A 22,646-nucleotide genomic window follows, 5' to 3' on the forward strand; every position below is an offset into this window, starting at 1 on the left:
AATATTATGAACATTGAGGCACTGGCAGCCCTTCCTTTTGTCCTGTTTCTCTAAGGATGTTTACATAATGCTGTGAAGACAGTAAGGTCTCACTAAAGAGTAAAGGTCGTCCTGCATTCTGCCCATTTTAAAGACTTTTGTTTTCTAAATTCCTTTGTTTCTTGGCTACAAGGCAGCCCACCACATGAGGACATCTTCATATAATAATTCAAGGAACTACTGCAAACAGATGAGACATGTATAGTGGGTAGCCATTCCAGCCTTGATCTGGAAGTTCCAACCCCCACTGAGGCTTTGGTAACTGTCAGGCCTACAAGGCAGGGCCGAGAGAGGACCCTGAAGACCTGAGATCCAGTTGGGCCAGCTCTCTTGGTTCCTGGACCCTGGACACTGGAGGTAGACCAAGCAGAATTCTCAAGAGAACACCGTTGGACTGTGCTACACCTTTCCCAGACCCTGTTACCTATTCCTTCACTTGTAAGTACCCCACAAAATAAACCTCCCTTTTAACTACATGGAGTGGCCTTAATAATTTCACCAATAGACATGTTTGACCATTACTAATGATAGCACTGAAATTTCTTTTGTCTTTCACTCAAGAGTCTTCTGTACCAACATCCATATCATCTTGGTTGATTAATTTGCTGTCTTGTAAATAAGTTAAAATATTACACCTTTTGTAGTCCTTAGTGCATATCTCTAAAATATATAGATATATAATTTAATTATATACATCTGTATATAATTACAGATATAAAATAATCATCTTATATAAAATATAACCATGTATTTAAATAAAACATTTTAAATCTATTAGCATAATCTCAATAAATAACTAGTATAAATATTGAAATGCCTACATATCAATATAAAAGTGCAAAATGCTGAAAGAAAAACACATAAAGGATGCAAACTGCTAACTGCAAAGAGGCAACATCTTCTCTATAGAAGAAACATGGAAAGATAGCCACCATTACACTTGATCAGGGAAAAAAGGTAAGTTAAAACTGCAGTGAGCTCTCGGTTCCACCTGTACCATGGACTGGCTAAAACAGCAGTGAGCTTTCAGTTACATCTGTATTATGAAATGATTAAAACTGCAGTGAGCTTTCAGTTACACCTGTATGACAGAATGGTTAACACTGCAGTGAGATTTCAGTTACACCCTTATGATGAACTGGTTATACTGCAGAAGCTTCACATCATCCAGTGCTGCTGATAACTTAAGAACAACAGGAATCATAATGCACGTGGGTAGAAGTGCGAATTTACAGAATGCCTTACATAGAGATCAACTTGAAGCACAGTGGGGCCTTTACTTTTAACACAGGAATGACTCTATGGTCACTTTTCCATTCCTTCTTCCACTCTCCTCTTGTTCCTCTGTCCTGCCTTGCAGACACTGTTTAAGTCATCCCAAAGAGAGATATTTCAATAAGAAAACTGCAGAAGTGATTTTCTGAATTTGTGGAACTTTGATTCTTTAGAAAATTTTTAGAAGTTAGGAATTATTTTTCTTATCTGTTAACTTTTTAGTTTTATCAGAAGACTTATTTAACTCATCTTAATTACTAGTTATTTATAAAATATTTATGTAAATAAACTATATAATGAAGCTCAGTCTTTGGGCTAAAACTATATCTATTGCCCCTTTTCAAACTAGAAGTGAGGTCTCAAGGAGAAAGAACTCTTCTTATAGGAAGGAGGACCATGTATAAAGTAGATAAGATAATTTGTAGAAAATACTTCCTAGCTATATCACTCTGTAGGTATTGATATTTTTAACCGCGGAGCTCAGATTCAAAAGGGGAAAGTGTATTTGAGAACAAGGTGCGTTTGAAGAAATGAACTCCTCATAATTCACATCTATATATGTAGTACCAGTGGAACTACACAGCTTGGGCTGCCATAGCAGAATACTAAATATTAGAGGCTCTGTCTCAGGATGTGGAGGGCATAAAGTACAAAGTCTTGGTGTGCAGGTTTGGTTTCTACTAAAGTCCATTTCCCTGGCATGTAACCAACTACCTCCTTTTCCATCAAACATACAATCTTGGTCTCTCTGTTATGAAACAAGTCCTATTGGACTAAGGATCTACCTTTTAAAAAAAATCTCAAAATCCTTAGAAGTCTATTTCCTGATATAATCACACTGGGAGGTAGGGTGCTGACATATGCATTTTAGGGACCATGACAGTCAGTACTGTCAACCATTTTAATGAGACTGGGGTGGGTGATCTGGATAGACTGGAATAAAATATTCTTTCCTTTCTGGAGATTGTATTTTAGAGGGAGGTGACATGTCATGAATAGGAATGGGCTGATATATTAAGATGGTAATTGTTGTGGACACACACATACAAGAACAGAAGAGGGAGTTATGGTTACTAGTACACGCCTTGGTGTGGGTGACTCTGTCAAATATATTAAACTTGCTGGAGTAGTTGACATTGAACAAAGTGGTGAAGAAAGTGGGGTATTCACTGTCTTTGACAATTCTGGTGCATTCTTAATTGAGAACAAAGGGCATTAAGGAGAGGCTGTGGAGGGCACAATTTAGTCACGTGATTTTGTTCTGGGTATGCACAAAATTACACAACCAATGCTGTGATTAAATGATCGATGGAAGTCAACACATTTCAGAGCTGACCATTCCTGTTACAGCTGAAAACTGGGAACAGGAATTGCTTTAATGCTCCAGTTGAACTCCTTGAGGAAACATTGTCTGGTTGTCACATTTGTCATGGATGAGCAAACTTCTCCCCATGTCTTAGATCTGTTGCATTGTTAACAGCCCAACAGTTTCTTTGGTGGGAAAGACCAGTGGATAATCTTATTATTTATACTGACAACTATGCCAAACATAATTTTCTAGGCTGGCTTATACTCTAAATGAAGAACTTCTTCCATATTAGACCTTGAACTGAGTTCTAAGGGGAAGGTACAAAATAAGCCAGTCTCTATTGTTTAGATGTTACAGTGAACTTGGTAAGGTATAAACACAAAGCAATATCCAGTATCTTTATATAATGTGAAGAGATACCAGGGACTCAAGCAGGAAGCACCTAGTTAGAGCAGAGAGCACATGGTGAGATGCAGAGCTTTTCAAGAGCACCCAATGTCTGATTGCAACTTATTGGAGGCGCTTAGCTATGAGATCACTGTCATCCAACAGACATCAATCAAACACTCTTGGTGTTAAGCAAGTGTTATCCTAAGTTCTGGCAGAACAAGTTAGCACACTGGTAATGAGGAATAGATACAAACAAGCTTATGGGTTAGGCTCTACTGGATTTGAGGAGTGGGTGTCTGGTGTCGTCTGGAATTTTTACAGGTACGGTTATGAGTTCAGTCAATAGAATGAAAGCTGAGGCTCCTGAAGACAGATGAAGCAGCATGATGAAAGATGAGGAGTCCAGCAGGAGTGCTTGTGAAACTACAGATGTTTCCTGGAGGATACATCAATGGTGTGTAAGAAAGAGAAAAGGAGAGGGAGTGGAAGAGGAAGGGAGACCTGGAGGAAGGGAAAGAATAACGAAGATGCAAAATAAAAGTGAAGTAGGGAAGGCTTCCCATGCCACGAGAAAGGATTCAAGCTCGTGCCATGCACACATTAGTAGAATAATTGTTTAGAGCAATTCTAGGTTTTGCTTCATTTTGGATTTAGGTTGAATAGTGGACCTGTCTAGGCACAGAAGGGAGGTGGAAGAGAGACTAGAGGTCTGGTAGAAGGAACCAATTAAGATTAGTCTGGGCAGAAAACCATGATGATCTAAGTCAAGAATATGTAGAAGAGGGAAAGAGAAGAGTGCGAGGGGAAGATAAACGGCAGGGCTTGACAACTGACCGAATCACAGCGGTATTTCTGAGGCGACAGACAAGCCAGGATCTGTGTTGTCCTACCTCTTCAGCAAATGAGTGATCAACCATGACATGCCAATTGTCCAGCAAAAGAACAGGGTAAACAACTCTAAGATCTCAGTGAAAAGGGTTTCACACCAGTGCAAGTTATTTTTCAATGGGTTTTTAATTCCTTGCGTCTAAGGAACTCATATGTCTTACTTTAACCTGCTTTGTCATGATTTTGCAGTGCTTGATACACAGAAGTTCTTTGGCCTAAATTAACTTGTTATATGAAAAGCTAGGTTGTAGGTACACTTTTGGGTTAAAAAAAATATTCCCTAGAAATACCATCACTTACAGTCCTGTGCACATTTAGACCATCTTAGATTAACAACTGTACTATATTGATTATGTTTAAATTTTATTTGCAAGTAAGTTATTCCTGGGAGCATATGCTGAGGTAATAATTTCTTGTGGACAAAAGGTATACTGTCTCCTCCTTTGGCTGAATTCAACACACCTCACCACTCACAGAGCTTCCTGGATCATTACCCATTCTAAAACTCAGGGCTACCTTTTGCTGTGAGTGTTAGGGTTCTTCAAAGGCTGAGCTTTAGAGACAGAGTCAATTTATATGGACTAACTCTGCAGAGAAAGTTTTATGAGCGTGTTTCATCGATAATGTGCAGTTGACAAAGTAATTGCTATTTCAGGCCCTTTTGGCCTGAAGAGTTTTTGTTCTGAATCTGTGGTTTAAATGCATAACAAAAGCAAAGACTCCTTAATGGTGCTTGCTTTGAAATTAGAATGTGATTACTTTAAAACATGGATAGTTTTATCGCCTTCAACTATTTTTAAACCTGCCATTCGTTTTTTAATGGTCTCCATCACTGCATGCTGCAGAGAAGAAAAGATGGAAGAAAATTCATATTGGCTCAGAGCTGGATGAGGACCTGCAGAGAACTGGAGGAAAAGATACTATTTTTTGACCCTGGTGATCATTAGTTCTCTCTATGCCTCCCCTAAAGCTCCATATAGGCGTTCCCAGCTCAACACTTAGAGCCTAATTGGACCAAGTGGGATAAAAGGTTACCGAGCTCCTCATTTGGGGGAAGCTGTATGAATTGGAAAAGCACAGGTAGACACTGTGAGTGTGAATATACCTCATACATATATACGTTTCATGATATGCTGGTATTCCTTGAAACATGTAAGAACAAGACAGCCTGTTTTTTAAATTAACATGGAGTTCAGAAATGTTTACCCTCAGTGAGACTGATGAAAATAATAGGTCCGTTTCTCTGAGAAGGGTGTTGATGCTCAGGCACTTGCCCTAGTAATGGGTCAAGGTGAAGAAGTCTTACCCTGCCATACATGCTCTGGTAGGCCCCAGCTATCATCTGCCGCTGTGCATTGCTGCGTTGTGTTAGGATGTCGATCAGCATGTCCTTGTTGCAGTCTAGGAAGGAATAATAGCAGAAAATTCAGGAAGTTCTTTGATAGTAGCTAGGACGACTCCACCCTTTATGGATTAATCATAACTGACCAATGGGACAGTGTTATCTCTGTTAGTATTTTACCTTTAAATACAATTGGATATTATATAGCAATGCTTGCTGGATTCTTAATGCTTCTCTCTCTCTCTCTCTCTCTCTGCAATTAGTGCTACTTAATATACATTTCACTCCTTCCATCTAAAATCCCATAAGAAACATTGGAAGGTAAGGAAAATTTAGCTTTTCTTCATCTGTCTAGTCTACCCTCCTGAAAGAGAGCCTCCCTGACTTTCAGGCTCATTGGTAGTAATTGAGCGCCACATCCTTCCCATGGTGCAGTCAAGTACATGGTTCATAATGAACACATGTTCTTAAAACAGGGCTGCGTTTTTAGGACCTACAGAAGAATGGGTGATAACCTAGAAGGAAATCATGAAATCACAAGGTGTCTGCATACTTCAGTTGGGTGAAGTGAGACTATCAGACTTTGGATGGAATATGGTCTCTCACCAATCACCTAGGCCATCTTTCTGTGTTGTGTATCCTCTAATTATTCATATCACAGTATTACATTATCATATCATATCACAACATTCATAGCAGTCATATATCATAGCATTTTATTATGTTGCATTTCAGAGTCGAGTGATTAAAATAACTTTAACTTCTGCACCAGCTTGACTAAAATGTAAGCAGAGTAATTTCTATCTAAAGCCTCATGAACTCTTTTTTCTTAGGGTATTTATCTTAGAAAACTTAGAAGTGTAAATACCTTTGCTATTTGTCTATCTATCTATCTATCTATCTATCTATCTATCTTCTTCATCATCATCATCATCATCATCATCTATCAATCCATCCATCTTTTTCATAAGAGAATAGAAATATGGATGATTTAGAAAAGATACGAGACTGTAAAGATACTTATGAATAACAAATAGAAGATTTTTTTCACTCAGTTTCACTGTGTTCTTATAATCATAACATTTATTGAGTTACTATACTCATCTGTTTTTATTGCTGTTGAGATTACATACAAACTATCTCTCTGATTTACTTTGTGTTTATTAGTTTTTATAGCAGTTTTTGTTCACTTTTCATGAGATATTGTATAATAATTTTAAATAGATCTCAAAATTTTATTAAAGTGTGTTAATTAAAATACAGAAACAAAATACTGATAAGGAAATGAAAGAGAGCCCATTACTCAGTGACTTCATTAAAAGGATAATAAAGGGACATTATAAATAACTCTGTGTTACAAATTTTAATTGTCTAGATAAGTAGATCAGTTCCTTCAAAGATATTATGTACTCAAACTTATACAAGGAAACTGACAAGCTGAATAGATGTATAGCTATAAAAGAAATTGAATCAATGATTAATAGTCTGTCAGAATAAAAGTATTAATATTAGATGTTTTAATAATTAAATAATTAAATAATTAAATATTTTTAAAAGGAAATATCAGATGCCTACAATCTCTTCCACATACCTAATATGTTCTGAGGCCAAACAGAAGTTCTAATATTAGAACTAGAGACAGACATTACAGGTAAACTCCTGAACAAAATTTTTCATGAACAAAGATGCAATCCCTCCCCCCAAAATACCCTAGAAAATTGAATACAACAGTGTGTATGAAGAATTATTCATAGGTCTAACATTAGACAATCAGTAATCTATGTCATTAACAGTTTAAAAAAGCAAATTCATATGACTATAAGGAAAGATGTAGAAAAGTCACTTGACAAAATCCAATGTTGTGGGATATTTTGGTTGCACTCTGAAACTCCACAGACTGACAATAAAATTTAATTTGAATCAGAGGGTGGAGCTAGCTGCCAGCTGACCTAAATTGGCCATAGAGCTTTTAGAGGACCAAGGACGTATAGAGAGACATAGAAAGCATTATGGAGGGGCTTAGGAGAGTCTCGGATCTTTTCGGTGGAGAAAGGAGAGAGAGGAGGTGACTAGTCACCTCTTTGCCACTTGTCTAATCGATCAGGTATTTACTGACTATCTGATGTCTGAGATTTATTGATAAGGTAATAATTAGATAAACGCTTCAATGAAACAAAAGTTCTAATGAAAGTATGAATCAAAAGACGCTTCTTCAGTTTGAAAAAGGAGCTCTGCAAAATCTATTGATTATTGTTGTGATGAGAAAGGTCCTTCAGCTGAGTCAGAGTATTTCAAAGCAGATTACTTTTGACTTGTGTACCCCTTTGTTATGTTTGAAGGATCTAGGTAAATAATGGTTTCAGTTTTCTAGTATCACATGCAGATTTGGAAAGTATACATGCTTACGGATTATAAAAACAAAAACAAAAACCCAGAAAACAACAACTAAAACACCTTTCCTGAGAATGTAAATGCAGGTAAGTAGCTACTAATGGTGATGAGTTGAGAATCTGATGGTATTATCAGGAGATGCATGCCTAAGAAGTGCTTCCTTTTAGGTTGAATAAATAAGTATTTAAGCAACTTTCTACAATTTTTGCTAAAATTGCTTATTTTCATATGCTTTCGAGTCAATTTTTGTTTATTTTCAGAGTTATATACTTAAGAATATCTGGACAAAACATTGATATTTGTCTTTTCCAATTGCACTTGACCAAAGTCAGCAAAATTGCAGACCCTTAATACATTTGAGACTACATCCTTGCTCTGGAATGCTTCCCCAGATACTATGCCATCCAACTCCAAACACTCTGAAATCACAGCCTATATTTCACAAGCAAAGCATTATGACAGTCAAAATTAATCTGTGATAGGAAAGTTGAAACTGGAGAAAAGAGTGTATTCATTATTATTCTGTGTGTGTGTGTGTGTGTGTGTGTGTGTGTGTGTGTGTGTGTTTGTGCGTGTGTGTTTGTGTGTGTGTGTGTGTTTGTATGTGTGTGTATATGTGTGTTTGTGTGTGTGTGCGTCCAAATTGCTCTGCACTTCAGTTTTAAAGGAAAAAAATCACAGTTCAGAATTCTGAAGAAAACCTTATTTTGTCTCCGTAGTTTTTCTAGTGCCCATTGATGTTTTAAAAGTCATGAAATGATTGCCAACTCCTAAAGCCAAATTCAGGAAACATATTTAATAATCCAGTATTTTCCTATGTGTGATATACTATTCATGATTGAAAAATAAAGGTATGCAGATTTGTAGTGTGCATTCATATATATGATAGAGGGAGAGAGACAGAGACACAGAGAGACAGACAGAGATAGAGTCACAGAGAGAGACAGAGAGGAGAGAGGGAGAGATTCTGTAATGCTAGTAACCATGTTCTGAAGTTAAGAATTTGCTTTCTTATGCATAGGTTTAATTTTTTCTGTAACTATTTCTTTTATATTGTCTGTGTTTATCTTCCTGCTTATTTAGAAGTGTTTTAAAAATGGCTTTTGTCCATATTTAACAGTTTTACATCGAACCCTAAAGATTGAAGGATTAAAAACAAGCTAACTATTTTCCTCCCTTTTTCTTGTAAATTCCTTTCCTAAACTCTGATCTTATCAGATGAACATCAATTTCTTAAGCCAAATACCCCAAGCTAGGAACTCACAGGCCAGTCTGCAGGTGCAATGGACAGGCAGATGGCAAATGATTATCAAGGAGGAAAGGGCTAGGAAAAATGATGCCCAGGATGGCACAGTTGGTAGAGCCTGGGGTGCTCAGAAAAGGATGCAAAGAGGGTGTTCCCTGGGAGAATTTAGGTTAAAAACAGACCAGAGAAAGAATGGCAACCTAGGCAAGATGTACTCTGGGACAATTTATGAGCTGTGAACAAACAGAGCCATCTGGGAGAGGAGGATGCTAGAGTTGGCTGCAAGAGTAAGTAGCAACAGAAATAGAATATGAAGAAAACAAGTGCAGAGGGCAGGGGGATCTATCCCTTCCCATCACATTTACTGCTTTGGAATTGTACCCGACAGTTCACAGTGAGGCGTTTGAGGGCATGAGGACATGAGGACTTCATTTCAGGATTTCAGACTACACAAACTGCAATTTCTCTTTAGCATCCTAGTCTTCTATTACTTTCTTCTCCTTCTATGCCGTTGTGTCTGTCTTGTAGTTATTTTGCACTCTTGATATCATGTCTCACGTGGTAGAGAAGGACAGTACAATAACCAAAGCAGGAATTTCCCAAGCTTACCAAATCCTTGGAGTGCTCCTCCTAGCATTTGGGCATCCATCACAGGATTGAAATTTGGAGCTGGGAAGATAGTTCCTTGGACCTGGTGGGAAAAGTCAACACATAAGAGATTGTACTAATTTAATGAAAAGTTGCAACAAAAATTTTCAATATAAATGCCTACAGAAATGTATTCTACAAGTTTAAACTACTATACTACACTGACATTACTGCTGTAATTGTGTGTTAAATATAGAAAGCTAATTTGGTTGAGTGTGTTTTATTCAGTAGCTTCCACTATGTTGGCATTCGCCATCCAAATAAGAAGCTGAGATTTTAGAACTAATATTAAAAAGATATAAGAACCATATTAAAATATGCATTTTCTTAGGAATTCAAGACTACTTCATAGAAGCTGAAAAGAAAAACATATTAAAAGATTCATGCTGTTCATCTGAATTATAAGTGTCATTCACTATTATAGCTTTTTTTGGCACAAAAGAGAATCTATGTCATATGGGAAAAATTAAAATACTTAAACATAGATTATGGAAGACCTAAAAATTTGAGAAATATAGATAAGATTGAAGTTACTTACCTGAAGCACTCAACTGAAGAGAAAACATAAAAACTGACCCCCTCATCTCTGGACAATAATAAAATAGCAGAACACTTAGGGAAGGTTTCTGACTTCAGACAGAGCCAGCAAAAACTCCCTGCTCTATGCTCATCCTCAACACAAGAGAGCTGTCAATCAGATATTATCAAGAACAAGGTCAGATATCTACATTTGTTGTTGGTGTGTCTGGAACTCTGGAAAATGAAAATGCTAGTTCATAGTGAATGAGCCTGTGGGGATTTCAGAGCTCCTTCACTGAGCTGGGGCTTTGGGAATACAATGATAAGTGATTATATAGTTCTCTAGTAATCCTTGTCTAATGGAAGGTTAATCAGTTAAGCAGAACAAGACTGGCCATAGTTAATTGTTAGATGAGTGTTAATCCATTGATACCAAAATATTTATTAAATGATTTTGGAGCACTAAATGCTCTGTTTCCTTAAATTACATGTAGATTTAATTTTAAATGATGTTAGCAAACATGTAGCTGTGAATTTGAAGTAGATAGCCATATAGTAACTATAGTGTAAAACAGTCATATTTTATGCCAGAAGTACATTTATGATGGTTGACTGTGCTCCTTCAGCATTCCCATGGAGAGATGAATATCATTAAAATAACACCTGCCAGATACAGTGGTTCATGCTTATAATTCTACCAGTTGGGAAGCTGAGGCAAGAGGATTATGTGAGTTCAAGGCCAGCCTTATCCAAATAGCAAACTCCATATAGCCTGGGTTACAGAGTGAAACTCTCTCAAAACACCTCCGGCAGCCTTGAGGCAGGGGGAAGGGCTTGGACTTGCCTCTGCTGTATGTGCTTCTCCCCAAGAGGCCTTGCCTTCTTGTGGGGGAGGGAAATAGGAGATTGGGGGAAGGCTGGGGGCCAGGAGGAGGGAGGAGGGGAATCTCTGATTGGTGTGTAAAATAAAAAATTCTTAATAAAATAAATAAATGAAATAAAAAGAAACAAAGCATCTAGTACTACAAAATCCATTCTTCATCTACATTGCCTCAGTGCAATAATAAATTTCCAGTCAGTATCCAAAGCCTCAAGTTTATTGTACATGACCTCATGACCTCAAAAGAACATTCTCTTAGTCAATTCCCAGTTATAGAGGCTGTTTAGTAGGTGAAAACACAAATTTTAATGCGTATATCCACCAAACTGTCATGTGATGGGATTATGTTGGGAGAGAGACAGATATATCTTTCATTTACTAAATTAAACCCAAGTAGCAGATTTTAATGTAAATACTTAGACCTTCATTTATCAATCATTATTTATCTTATATTTTTGTGTATGTGCTTTGAATGTATGTATGTGCACCATGTGTGTACGAGTGACTTCAAAGGTTAGAAAAGATATTTGATCTCCAGAAGCTGGAGAGGGGTTATGGGATACCTGACATGGGTGCTGGGGAGAGAAACCAGTCTTTGCAAGATCAGCCAGTGTTCTTAATTGCTGATCAGTCTCTCTAGTTTCCAAATTTTCTTTCTAATGTTTCAACCCTAGATGAATTTAAGATTTAAATGTTAGAAGCTACAATCACTTTGCTTTAACTGTGAAATTATGCTGCTATCACTACATTTTATAAAATACATGTATGTATGTATGTATTTCAAAAAGAAAAGATTTTTTAACAGCGTTTTATTTCAGAGTAATATTAAGTTCATAACATATTTAGCAGAATGGATATTGATTTCCCATTTCTCCCTGCCTCCCACTCTCTCATTATCAATATCTATCAGATTGGTATATATGCACGTCCTCTCTCATTATCAATATATATTAGAATGGTATATTTGCTACATGGACCTACTTGATACATAATAATTTTCAGTCCATATTTTATATGATTGGTCACTTGTAGTGGTATCCATTGTTCAAGTTGAAACAAATTTATAGAGGCTTGTGCTTATCATTTTAAGCACTGCAATAATACCACATAGCTGCTTCAATGTCCTAAGAGTCCTGTACATTTTCATCTTTGATATATTAAAAAAAAAATGAGGAATAATTGAAAGCTTCCTTATCTTCTGCTATGGTAACAATTGAAAATGAACTTTCCACTGCAAATTACTGTTTACTCTTTTAAAGATCTTAAAATTGCTAAGTGTTATCAGCCAAATGAAAACTTACTTTGAGGTTTAAAAAGAGAAAACACAAAGCACTAAAAAAACAAACAAACAAACACAACCCAGAAACAAAGCAAGAATTTCCAGTATGTCCATTTATGTTCAGAATATTAAAGTCTCAGCTAGAGTAATAGGACAAGTGAAGGCTATAAAGGAGATATAAATAAGAAAGTAAGAAGTCAAAGTATTCTTTATTTGCAGATAACGTGATCCTATACACTAAACATCCTTAATACCGAATCATAAAACTTCTATAGCTGATAAACACTCTCAACAAAGGAGCAAGATGCAAAATTAATGTACACAGTTCTCTACCTTTCAATAAGCTAATAATATGTTAAGAAACAAATCAGGGAAACAATACTGGCTTATTTATTTTTCTATTGCTGTGGAGATAGTGTGGCCAAAGCAACATACAGAAGAAAGACTTGACTGGGGGTTTACAGTTTCAGAGGGTGAGTTCATGACTTATCATGGTGGGGAGCATTATAGCAGGAAGACAGGCAAGGCAATGGAGCAGTAGCTGAGAGCTTGCAATTTAAGATGACAACTGCCAGTTAACTGGGAATAGCTTGGGCTTTGAAGTCTCAAAGCCTAACCCCAGGAACACACCTTTTCCAACAGCGCCAAACCTCCTAATCCTTTCTAAGCAGCTTCACCATCTTGGGGCCAAATTTTCAAATATGTGAGCCTATGGAGGCTATTCTGATTTCAATTACTACAAATCCACCGCCAATAGTTTACAAAAAAAGTCTTAGGCAATGAAAGACTTGCACAATGGAAATTCTAAGATGATAAGGAGAGAAACTAAAGAAAATACGAAAATATGGAAGGCCAACCTACACCATGATCATGGATTGGTAGGATTCATACATGAAATGTCTGCCCTATAAAAAAACAATCTGCAGATTCAATGCAATCCTCATAACACTCCCAACACAGTTATTCACAGGAATTGAAAAGTGTAATCTTAAATTTCATATGGAATCACAAAGACCCATCATAGCCAAAACAACCTTGAATAACAACAACAACACTTTGGCCAATTGGCAGGACCTGTGGGAAGGCTCCCCTTTTCCCAAGACTGCAGGCAGACCTTGCAGTCTCCACAACCTGCCCCCACACCTATTTGTCCGAGACCCTAGCCACTTCCTGAGACTCAGAGACAAGCCCCCAGCTCCCATCTGCCCGGGACTCCCATCTGGGCCAGAGACCAGAGAGAACCTCCAGTGGACACTACAACCTCAACACCTTGCCCCCACACCCATCTGCTGGAGACCCCAGCTAGTTCTGGGGACTTAGAAACCAGTGTCCAGTATTCCATCCTGTCCCGGATCTCCCATGTGGACCAGAAAGCCCCCAGCTCCGATCTGCCCCGGAACTCCCATCTGGACCAGAGCTTCCATCCTGTCCCGAAACTCCCCTCTGGACAAGAGGAGCTCCCATCTGGACAAGATAAGGAGATCCCAGGGACTTCCTGAGACCTAGAGTCCAGCCCCCCACCCCCCAGCTCCTATCTGGCCAGCACTCTCATCTGGACCAGAGCTCCCATCCAGCCCAGAGCTTCCATCTGGACCAGAGAGAGGCTCCCTAAATCTGTCAGCTCTGTCTGGACCAAGTACACTGATAAGAACAAGAATGAACACACAAGGAGATGGGCAGCCACCAAGGCAGAAGTACATACAACAAAATAAAGAGCAATACAGCATCATCAGAACCTAGCCCTTCTCCAACAGCTAGACCTGAACATCACGGAATAGAAGAAAAAGAAGAAAACAACCTTATAAATAATATCATGAAGAGGCTAGACCCTTATATAGAAGAAATCAAAAATAAAGTGGAGGTACAGACAAAAAAAATGGGAAGAACGTTATAAAAAACTAGAGGAAAGGACAATTAAAGCAGAAGAAAACAATAAGTCCCTGAAAGAAAATTATGAAAAAGCAAGGGAAACAGTCCAGGACCTGAAGAGGGAAATAGAAAAAATGAAGAAGACACTAGCAGAAGGAATGTTGGAAATAGAAAATCTAAGTAAACAAACAGGAACTTCAGAGGCAAGTATAACCAACAGAATGCAAGAGATGGAAGAGAGGATCTCTGGTATTGAAGATACGGTAGAAGAAATAGATTCATCATTCAAAGAAAACGCTAAAACCAACAAAATCATGACCCAATATGTCCAAGAAATTTGGGACACCATGAAAAGACCAAACCTACGAATAATAGGGATAGAGGAAGGAGAAGAATACCAACTCAAAGGCACAGAAAATATATTTATCAAGATCATAGAAGAAAATTTTCCCAACTTAAAGAAGGAAATGCCTATGAAGATACAAGAAGCCTATAAAACACCAAACAGACTAGACCCCCCCAAAAAAGTCCCCTCGCCACATAATAATTAAACAACTAAACGTACAGAATAAAGAAAGAATATTAAGGGCAGCAAAGGAAAAAGGCCAAGTGACTTATAAAGGCAAACCATCAGAATAACACCCGATTTCTCTATGGAGACTTTGAAAGCCAGAAAGACCTGGACAGATATAATGCAGACACTAAGAGACCATGGACGCCAGCCTAGACTAATATACCAGGCAAAACTTTCAATCATCATGGATGGAGTGAACAAGACCTTCCAAGACAAAACCAGATTTAAACAATACTTATCCACAAACCCAGTCATACAGAAAGCACTAGAAGGAAAATTCCATCCTAAGAAATGAAAACATAGGCAATAGATAACACCACAGCAGTAAACCCCAAAGAAGAGAAGTACACACACACTACCACCAAATATAAAAATAATAACAGAAACAAACAATCACTGGTCATTAATATCCCTTAATATCAATGGACTTAATTCACCTATAAAAAGAGACAGACTAACAGAATGGATACGAAAACAGGATCCATCTTTCTGCTGCAAAGAATAAACACACCTCAAATTCAAAGACAGACAACTCCTAAGAATAAAAGGCTGGGAAATGACTTTCCAATCAAATGGTCTTAAGAAACAAGCTGGTGTAGCCATCTTAATATCCAGCAAAATAGACTTCAAACTAAAATCAATCAAAAGAGATGATGAAGAACATTACATACTCATCCCAGGAAAGATCCAACAAGATGAAGTCTCAATTCTGAACATTTATGCCCCAAACACAAGGGCACCCACATATGTAAAAGAAACATTACTAAAGCTTAAATCACATATAAAACCCCACACATTAATAGTGGGGGACTTCAACACCCCACTTTCACCTCTGGACAGATAGGCCAAATTTAAACTTAACAGAGAGATAATGATCTTAACTGATGTTATGGCACAAATGGACTTAATCGATATCTACAGAACACTGTAACTGAACAAAAAGAATATATCTTCTTCTCAGCACCCCATGGAACCCTCTCTGAAATTGACCACATACTTGGCCACAAAACAAATCTCAACAGATACAAAACAATTGGAATAACCTCCTGTGTTCTATTGGACCACCATGGTTTAAAGTTAGATTTCAACAACAGAAACACCTACAGAAATCCTACAATCTCATGGAAACTGAATAATGCTCAACTGAATCACCAACGGGTTAAGGAAGAAATAAAGAAAGAAATTAAAGACTTCCTAGAGATCAATGAAAAAGAATACACCACATACCCAAACTTATGGGACACTATGAAAGCAGTGCTAAGAGGGAAATTCATAGCACTAAATGCCCAGACAAAGAAGCTGGAGAAATCTCACACTAGTGACTTGACAGCACACCTGAAAGCCCTTGAACAGGAAGGAGCAAAGTCTCCCAGGAGGAACAGATGCCAGGAAATTATCAAATTGAGAGCTGAAATCAATAAAATAGAAATAAAGAGAACAATACAAAGGATTAATGAAACAAAGAATTGGTTCTTTGAGAAGATCAACAAGATAGACAAGCCCTTATCCAAACTAACCAAAAGACAGAGAGAGAGCATCCAAATTAACAAAATCAGAAATGAAAAGGGGACATAACAACAGTCAATGAGGAAATCCAGAGAATCATCAGGTCATACTTCAAAAACCTATACTCCACAAAACTGGAAAATCTAAAAGAAATTGATAATTTTCTGGATAGGTACCACATACCTAAGTTAAATTAAGACCAGATAAACCATTTTAATAGTCCAATAAACCTAAGGAAATAGAATCAGTCATTAAAAGTCTCCCAACCAAAAAAAGCCCAGGACCAGATGGTTTCACTGCAGAATTCTACCAGATCTTCAGAGAAGACTTAATACTAATATTCTTTAAATTGTTCCACACAATAGAAGCATAATGAATATTATCAAACTCCTTCTATGAGGCTACAATTACCCTGATTCCTAAACCAAACAAAGATGCAACAAAGAAAGAGAACTGCAGACCATTCTCCCTCATGAACATTGATGGAAAAATACTCAACAAAATACTGGCAAACAGACTCCAAGAACACATAAAAACAATTATCCACCATGATCAAGTAGGCTTCATCCCAGGGATGCAAGGGTGGTTCAACATATGAAAGTCCGTCAATGTAATACACCATATAAACAAACTCAAAGAAAAAAACCACATGATCATCTCACTAGATGCAGAAAAGTCATTTGACAAAATCCAACACCCCTTCATGATAAAGGTCTTGGAGCGATCAGGAATACAGGGAACATACCTAAACATAATAAAGGTAATCTACGGTAAGCCAACAGCCAACATCAAATTAAATGGAGAGAAACTCAAAGCAATACCACTAAAATCAGGAACAAGGCAAGGCTGTCCCCTCTTCCCATACTTATTCAATATAGTACTTGAAATTTTAGCCAGACAACGTAAGTAGATTAAGGGGATACAAATTGGAAAGGAAGAAGTCAAGCTTTCCCTATTTGCAGATGACATGATAGTATATATGAGTGACCCCAAAAATTCAACCAAGGAACTGATACAGCTAATAAAAACCTTCAGCAACATAGCAGGATACAAGATCAACTCAAAAAAATCAGTAGCCCTCCTATATACAATAGACAAACAGGCTGAGAAGGAAATCAGTGATACATCACCCTTTACAATAGCTACAAATGATATAAAATACCTTGGGGTTACTCTAACTAAGCATGTGAAGGACCTATATGACAAGAGCTTTAAGTCCCTGAAAAAAGAAATGGAAGATGTCAGAAAATGGAATCCATGCTCATGGATAGGCAGGATTAACATAGTAAAAATGGTGATCTTACCAAAAGTCATCTACAGATTCAACACAATCCTCATCAAATTACCAACACAATTCTTCACAGATCTGGAAAGAATAACACTCAACTTCATATGGAAAAACAAAAAACCCAGGATAGCCAAAAGAATCCTGTACAATAAAACAACCTCTGGAGGCACCACGATCCCTGACCTCAAGCTCTACTATAGAGCTACCATAATAAAAAACAGCTTGGTACTGGAATAAAAACTGATATGTTGACCAATGGAATCGATTTGAAGACCCTGACATTAACCTGCACACCTATGAACATATAGTTTTCGACAAAGAAGCCAAAAATATACAATGGAAAAAAGAAAGCATCTTCAACAAATGGTGCTGGCATAACTAGATGTCAATGTTTAGAAGGCTGCAAATAGATCCATATCTGTCACCGTGCACAAAACTTAAGTCCAAGTGGATCAAAGACACTGAGAGAAACAATCAATCAATGGGACCTGTTGAAACTGAGAAGCTTTTGTAGAGCAAAGGACATGGTCAACAAAACAAAGCGACAGCCTACAGAATGGGAAAAGGTCTTCACCAACCCCACATCTGACAGAGGGCTGATATCCAGAATATATAAAGAACTCAAGAAATTAGACATCGAATTGCCCAACAGTCCAATTAAGAAATGGGCTATAGAACTAAACAGAGAATTCTCCACAGAGGAAGTTCAAATGGCTGAAAGACATTTAAGGAATTGCTCAACATCCCTAATTATCTGGGAAATGCAAATCAAAACGACTCTGAGATACCACCTTACACCTATCAGAATGGCTAAGATCAAAAACACAGAAGACAGCTTATGCTGGAGAGGATGTGGAGCAAGGGGTACTCTCCTCCACTACTGGTGGGAATGCAAGCTTGTACAGCCACTTTCGAAATCAATATGGCGCTTCCTTAGAAAATTGGGAATCCATCTCCCCCAAGACCCAGCTGTAGCACTCTTGGGCATATACCCAAGGAATGCTCAATCATACCACAAGGCCATTTGCTCAGCTATGTTCATATCAGCATTGCTTATAATAGCCAGAACCTGGAAACAACCTAGATGTCCTTCAACTGAAGAATGGATAAAGAAAATATGGTACATATACACAATGGAGTATTACTCAGCAGAGAGAAACAATGACATCATGAGGTTTGCAGGCAAATGGATGGATCTAGAAAAAATCATCCTGAGTGAGGTAACCCAGACTCAGAAGGACAAACATGGTATGTACTCACTCATAGGAGGATACTAGATGTAAAACAAAGATGACTAGACTGCTACACATCTCCAGGGAGGCTACCTAGAAAATGGGGCCCTAGGAAAGACACAGGAATCACCCAATGACAGAGAAATGGATGAGATCTACATGAACAACTTGGACGATAGTGGTAGAAATGAAGGGCAAGGTTTGAGGGAAGGGAGGCTTGGAGGAGCAGGAGATCCCAGCTGGATCAGGAACAGAAAGGGAGAACATGGAATGGTAGACCATGATGGATGAGGACCACATGAGAACAGGAGTGGGCAGTGCTGGAGAGGTCCCCTGAGGTCCACAGTGATGCATCCTCTGTAGACTGCTGGCAGTGGTTGAGAGGAAGCCTGATCTGACCTAGTCTGGTGATCAGATATCCAAACACCCTGACGGTCGGGCTGGAACTCTCATCCAGTGACTGATGGAAGTGGATGCAGAGATCCTCAGCCAGGCCCCAGGTGGAGCTCCAGGTGTCCAGTTGTCAAGAAGGAGGAGGGACTGTGGAAACGTGAATTGTTGAGCCCAGGATTGGGAAAAGCACGGGGACGAAAGGCCAGATGAACGGAAGCACATGAATTGTGAACCAAAGGCTGTGGAGCCCCCAGCTGGATCAGGCCCTCTAGATAAGTGAGACAGTTGTGTGACTTGATCTGTTTGGGAGGCACCCAGGCTGTGGGACCTGGACCTGTCCTTAGTGCATGAGCTGGCTGTTTGGAACCTGGGGCTTACACAGGGACACTTCGCTCAGCCTGGAAGGAGGGGACTGGACCTGCCTGTACTGAATCTACCAGATTTAAATGAATCCCCAGGGGATTCTTGGCCCTGGGTGAGATGAATGGAGGGGAGAGGATGTGGAAAGGTGGGGGTTTGCGTGAGAGGGGGGAGGACAGGGGAACCCATGGCTGATGTATAAAATTAAAACACAAATATAATAAAAACAACAACAACAACAACAATAACAATAACAACAATGATGATAATAATAGAATGGCTGGAAGTTTGTCACGCCAGATTTCACCTCATATTACAGACTTATTTTGGTCCTTATTTCTATTTCTGATGAGAAAATACTGCTGGACAGGATATGATACTGGGGAAAAGGAGTTTATAATGTTGGCCCTACCTCAGGGAATAAGGTGGGCTCTCATCAGAAACTGGAGAAAGAAGACTTTAAAAATATGTAGCATACATCTACATAACTGTAAGCTGGCTATGACAGTGAATGGAGAAAACATGGATGTATGTGAGGTTGTCTTTAGCACTGTTTTCCACGGAGCAGGTTCTGACATACATCTGTATGGAATTGCATAATTAAGATTTTTCTGGAAATTTAATAGTTCTACAAAGCAACCATTCACATTTGTACTGCACAGAGTACACCATCTGTAGATTTACATCTAGGTTCAAAGGTTCACACTACACTTTGTGTTGGAACGAATGTATTTTGGTGAATATTGCACATAACTTTAGCTGAAGGTCTAGTGGCACCTGGTTAATGAATGAGCCAACTTTTGAAAATGTTACAGCTTTCAGACAATTCCCTGTGGTATACAAAACATGATTCCTGACAAGGAAAGCATATTGTTTGTTGTGGCCCCTAACAAATTTCTTACATAGTAAAATGTGGCTACAGTAAAGCTTATTCACATCAAAATAATTATTGCAAGGTATTAGGAGACTGTGTAAATATTTTGTCTTGGACCCCAAAGAGATTCAAATTTAAGTTTCTTCTGAGTCATTAAGCAATTGTATGTGCACAGAAGTTCCTTAAATTCAGGGTATCTCATTTTTCTTCAGTTATAAAATATGGATAATATGACCTTAATATTGCGAACTAGAACTTGGTGAGGTACTTAGCACTTTGAAAATGGCTATTACAGTAATTACAGAAATCCACAGAAGAAAACGTACTTAGAAGTGAGGACAGCAAAAGACCCATGAAGGAGACTAACACATTGTGGAAAAAAGTCTCCACAGAAAAAAATTCAGTAAAATTAATCTACTCCTAATAAAATTACAAACAAGCATGAAAAATATGGAGTGCATCCAAATATTAGAATTTCTATCATCTTTTATTGGTTATATAGATATTATTTTTATTACTTAGATATTGAGTATTAAGTTATAAAACATATAAGATAGAAAACATGAATAGTAATGTTTTTTTTTGAGTGCCTGTACTTTTTTTTATTGTGTGTTTTAATTTTATACATCAGCCATGGGTTCCCCTGTCCTCCCCCCTCCTGCCCCCACCCCCATCTTTCCCCCAGCCCCTCCCCTCCATTCCCATCTCCTCCAGGGCCAAGACTCCCCTGGGGATTCATTTAAACCTGGTGGATTCAGTACAGGCAGGTCCTGTCCCCTCCTTCCAGGCTGAGCATGTGTCCCTGTGTAAGCCCAAGGTTCCAAACAGAATTGTTGAATCCGAGATTGCAAAAAGCACAGGGACAAATAGCCAATCGAATAAATAGTAATTTTTACTCCAGGATATTATCTATTTCCACGTAAAGAATATCTTTTCATGTTAAGAGTTCAAATGGAACTCATCATAGAAGGAACATATCTCAACATGACAAAGGCTACCCATGAAAAATCTACTTTTGCTTTTGTGTGAAATTGGAAAAAATCTCAAAGCATTCCACTAAAATCAGGAACAGGCAAGGGTGACAGGGAGGTTGGGGCTGAGACTGGTGAGTGTGGGTGTCATCAACATGAGAAAGTTTCAAGTTTGGTGATCAGAAAATATGTACAGAAAATCAGGTTTGGTTGGGACACTGAACTGTACATTTTAGCACACAAAATTCACAGGGCAATCAAGATATGAAGGTCTAAGAACAAATTAAACTAAATTAAAGAATATACAATGTTTCTACTAATTCTTTGCAAATGTATTATTACATGTGTCTTAGTTTGACTTATGTTGCTATAGAAATGTAGTGACTAAATCTAACTTGGGGACGGAAGGGTTTATTTGACTTACAGGTTGTAGTCCATCATCGAAGCAGCAAGGCAAAAACTCAAGGTGGGAGTTCAATGCAGAAATTGTGGAAGAACATTGGTTATTGAATTGTTTTCCCTAGCCTGTTCAGTTATCTTTTTCTGCAGTTCATTTGCCTAGGGAAAGTATTATCCAAAGAGAGCTGGTCCCTCTCACATCATTGTCCCAGCTTCTCACTTATCGGTAGGAATTTGGGACATTTTTCTACTCCATGTTATAATGTTAACTGGCTTGATCTTGTGCAGGCAATCATGGATGACATGTATCCGTGAGTGTATTAGTCCTGTCATATCCAGAAGAGACTGTTTCACTACAGTCTTCCCTGACTTATGGTCTTTACAATCTTTCTGATCCTGATCCCTGGACCTTTAGAGATGAATGACATATACATATTCAGTTTGTGCCTGAGTACACACAGATATTTGTTTTATGAACTTTGTTATTTGTGACTTTCTGCATTAATCACTGTCCACTTCACAAAGAAACTCCTCTGAAAAGTCTGAAAGTTGCACTAATCTATAAGCACAGAGTTAGGATTTAGAGGGCATTTTGATAATTATATTATTTTATAATATTTTCATATTAATGCAGAATAACAGTATTAGGTTCACACCCAGGAACTATGAGCTTCCTAACCACAGATTCTTAGTCAGATTTTCATGTGTTTCCTCATGTGGAATGGGCTTTAAATTCAGTCAGAAAGTACTTGGTTACTCCCAGAACATCTATGCCACTATTGACCCCAGTAGTGTACACATCCTGGATGTGGTTCATAGGGTTCACAGCTGAGTGAGAGTGTGAATGATTCCCCCAACCCATCAGCCCCCTAAAAAGCACCTTCTGGTACTAAACAATCTGACCACCTTAGAGGAAGTTTTCTGGCCAGAACCCATTTGATTTCTTCAAGTCGTGTGACAAATATATGTAGCCT

General features: G+C 38.2%; 1 protein-coding gene across 2 annotated transcripts in view; it reads right to left on the bottom strand.

The window, feature by feature from the left end:
* Window positions 1-22,646, bottom strand: part of Anxa10 (annexin A10) — a 70,013-nt gene that overhangs the window by 29,518 nt on the left and 17,849 nt on the right. For both annotated transcript variants that reach the window (XM_036166927.1, XM_036166928.1), the window contains exons 2-3: window positions 9,490-9,571; window positions 5,208-5,302 (exon numbers count right to left, since the gene is read on the bottom strand). In XM_036166927.1, coding sequence (XP_036022820.1) covers window positions 5,208-5,302; window positions 9,490-9,571 — 177 coding nt within the window. The remainder of the gene's footprint in view (window positions 1-5,207; window positions 5,303-9,489; window positions 9,572-22,646) is intronic.

The sequence above is a fragment of the Onychomys torridus genome, chromosome 17, assembly GCF_903995425.1.
Source record: "Onychomys torridus chromosome 17, mOncTor1.1, whole genome shotgun sequence".
In the NCBI taxonomy this organism is placed as follows: Eukaryota; Metazoa; Chordata; class Mammalia; order Rodentia; family Cricetidae; genus Onychomys; species Onychomys torridus.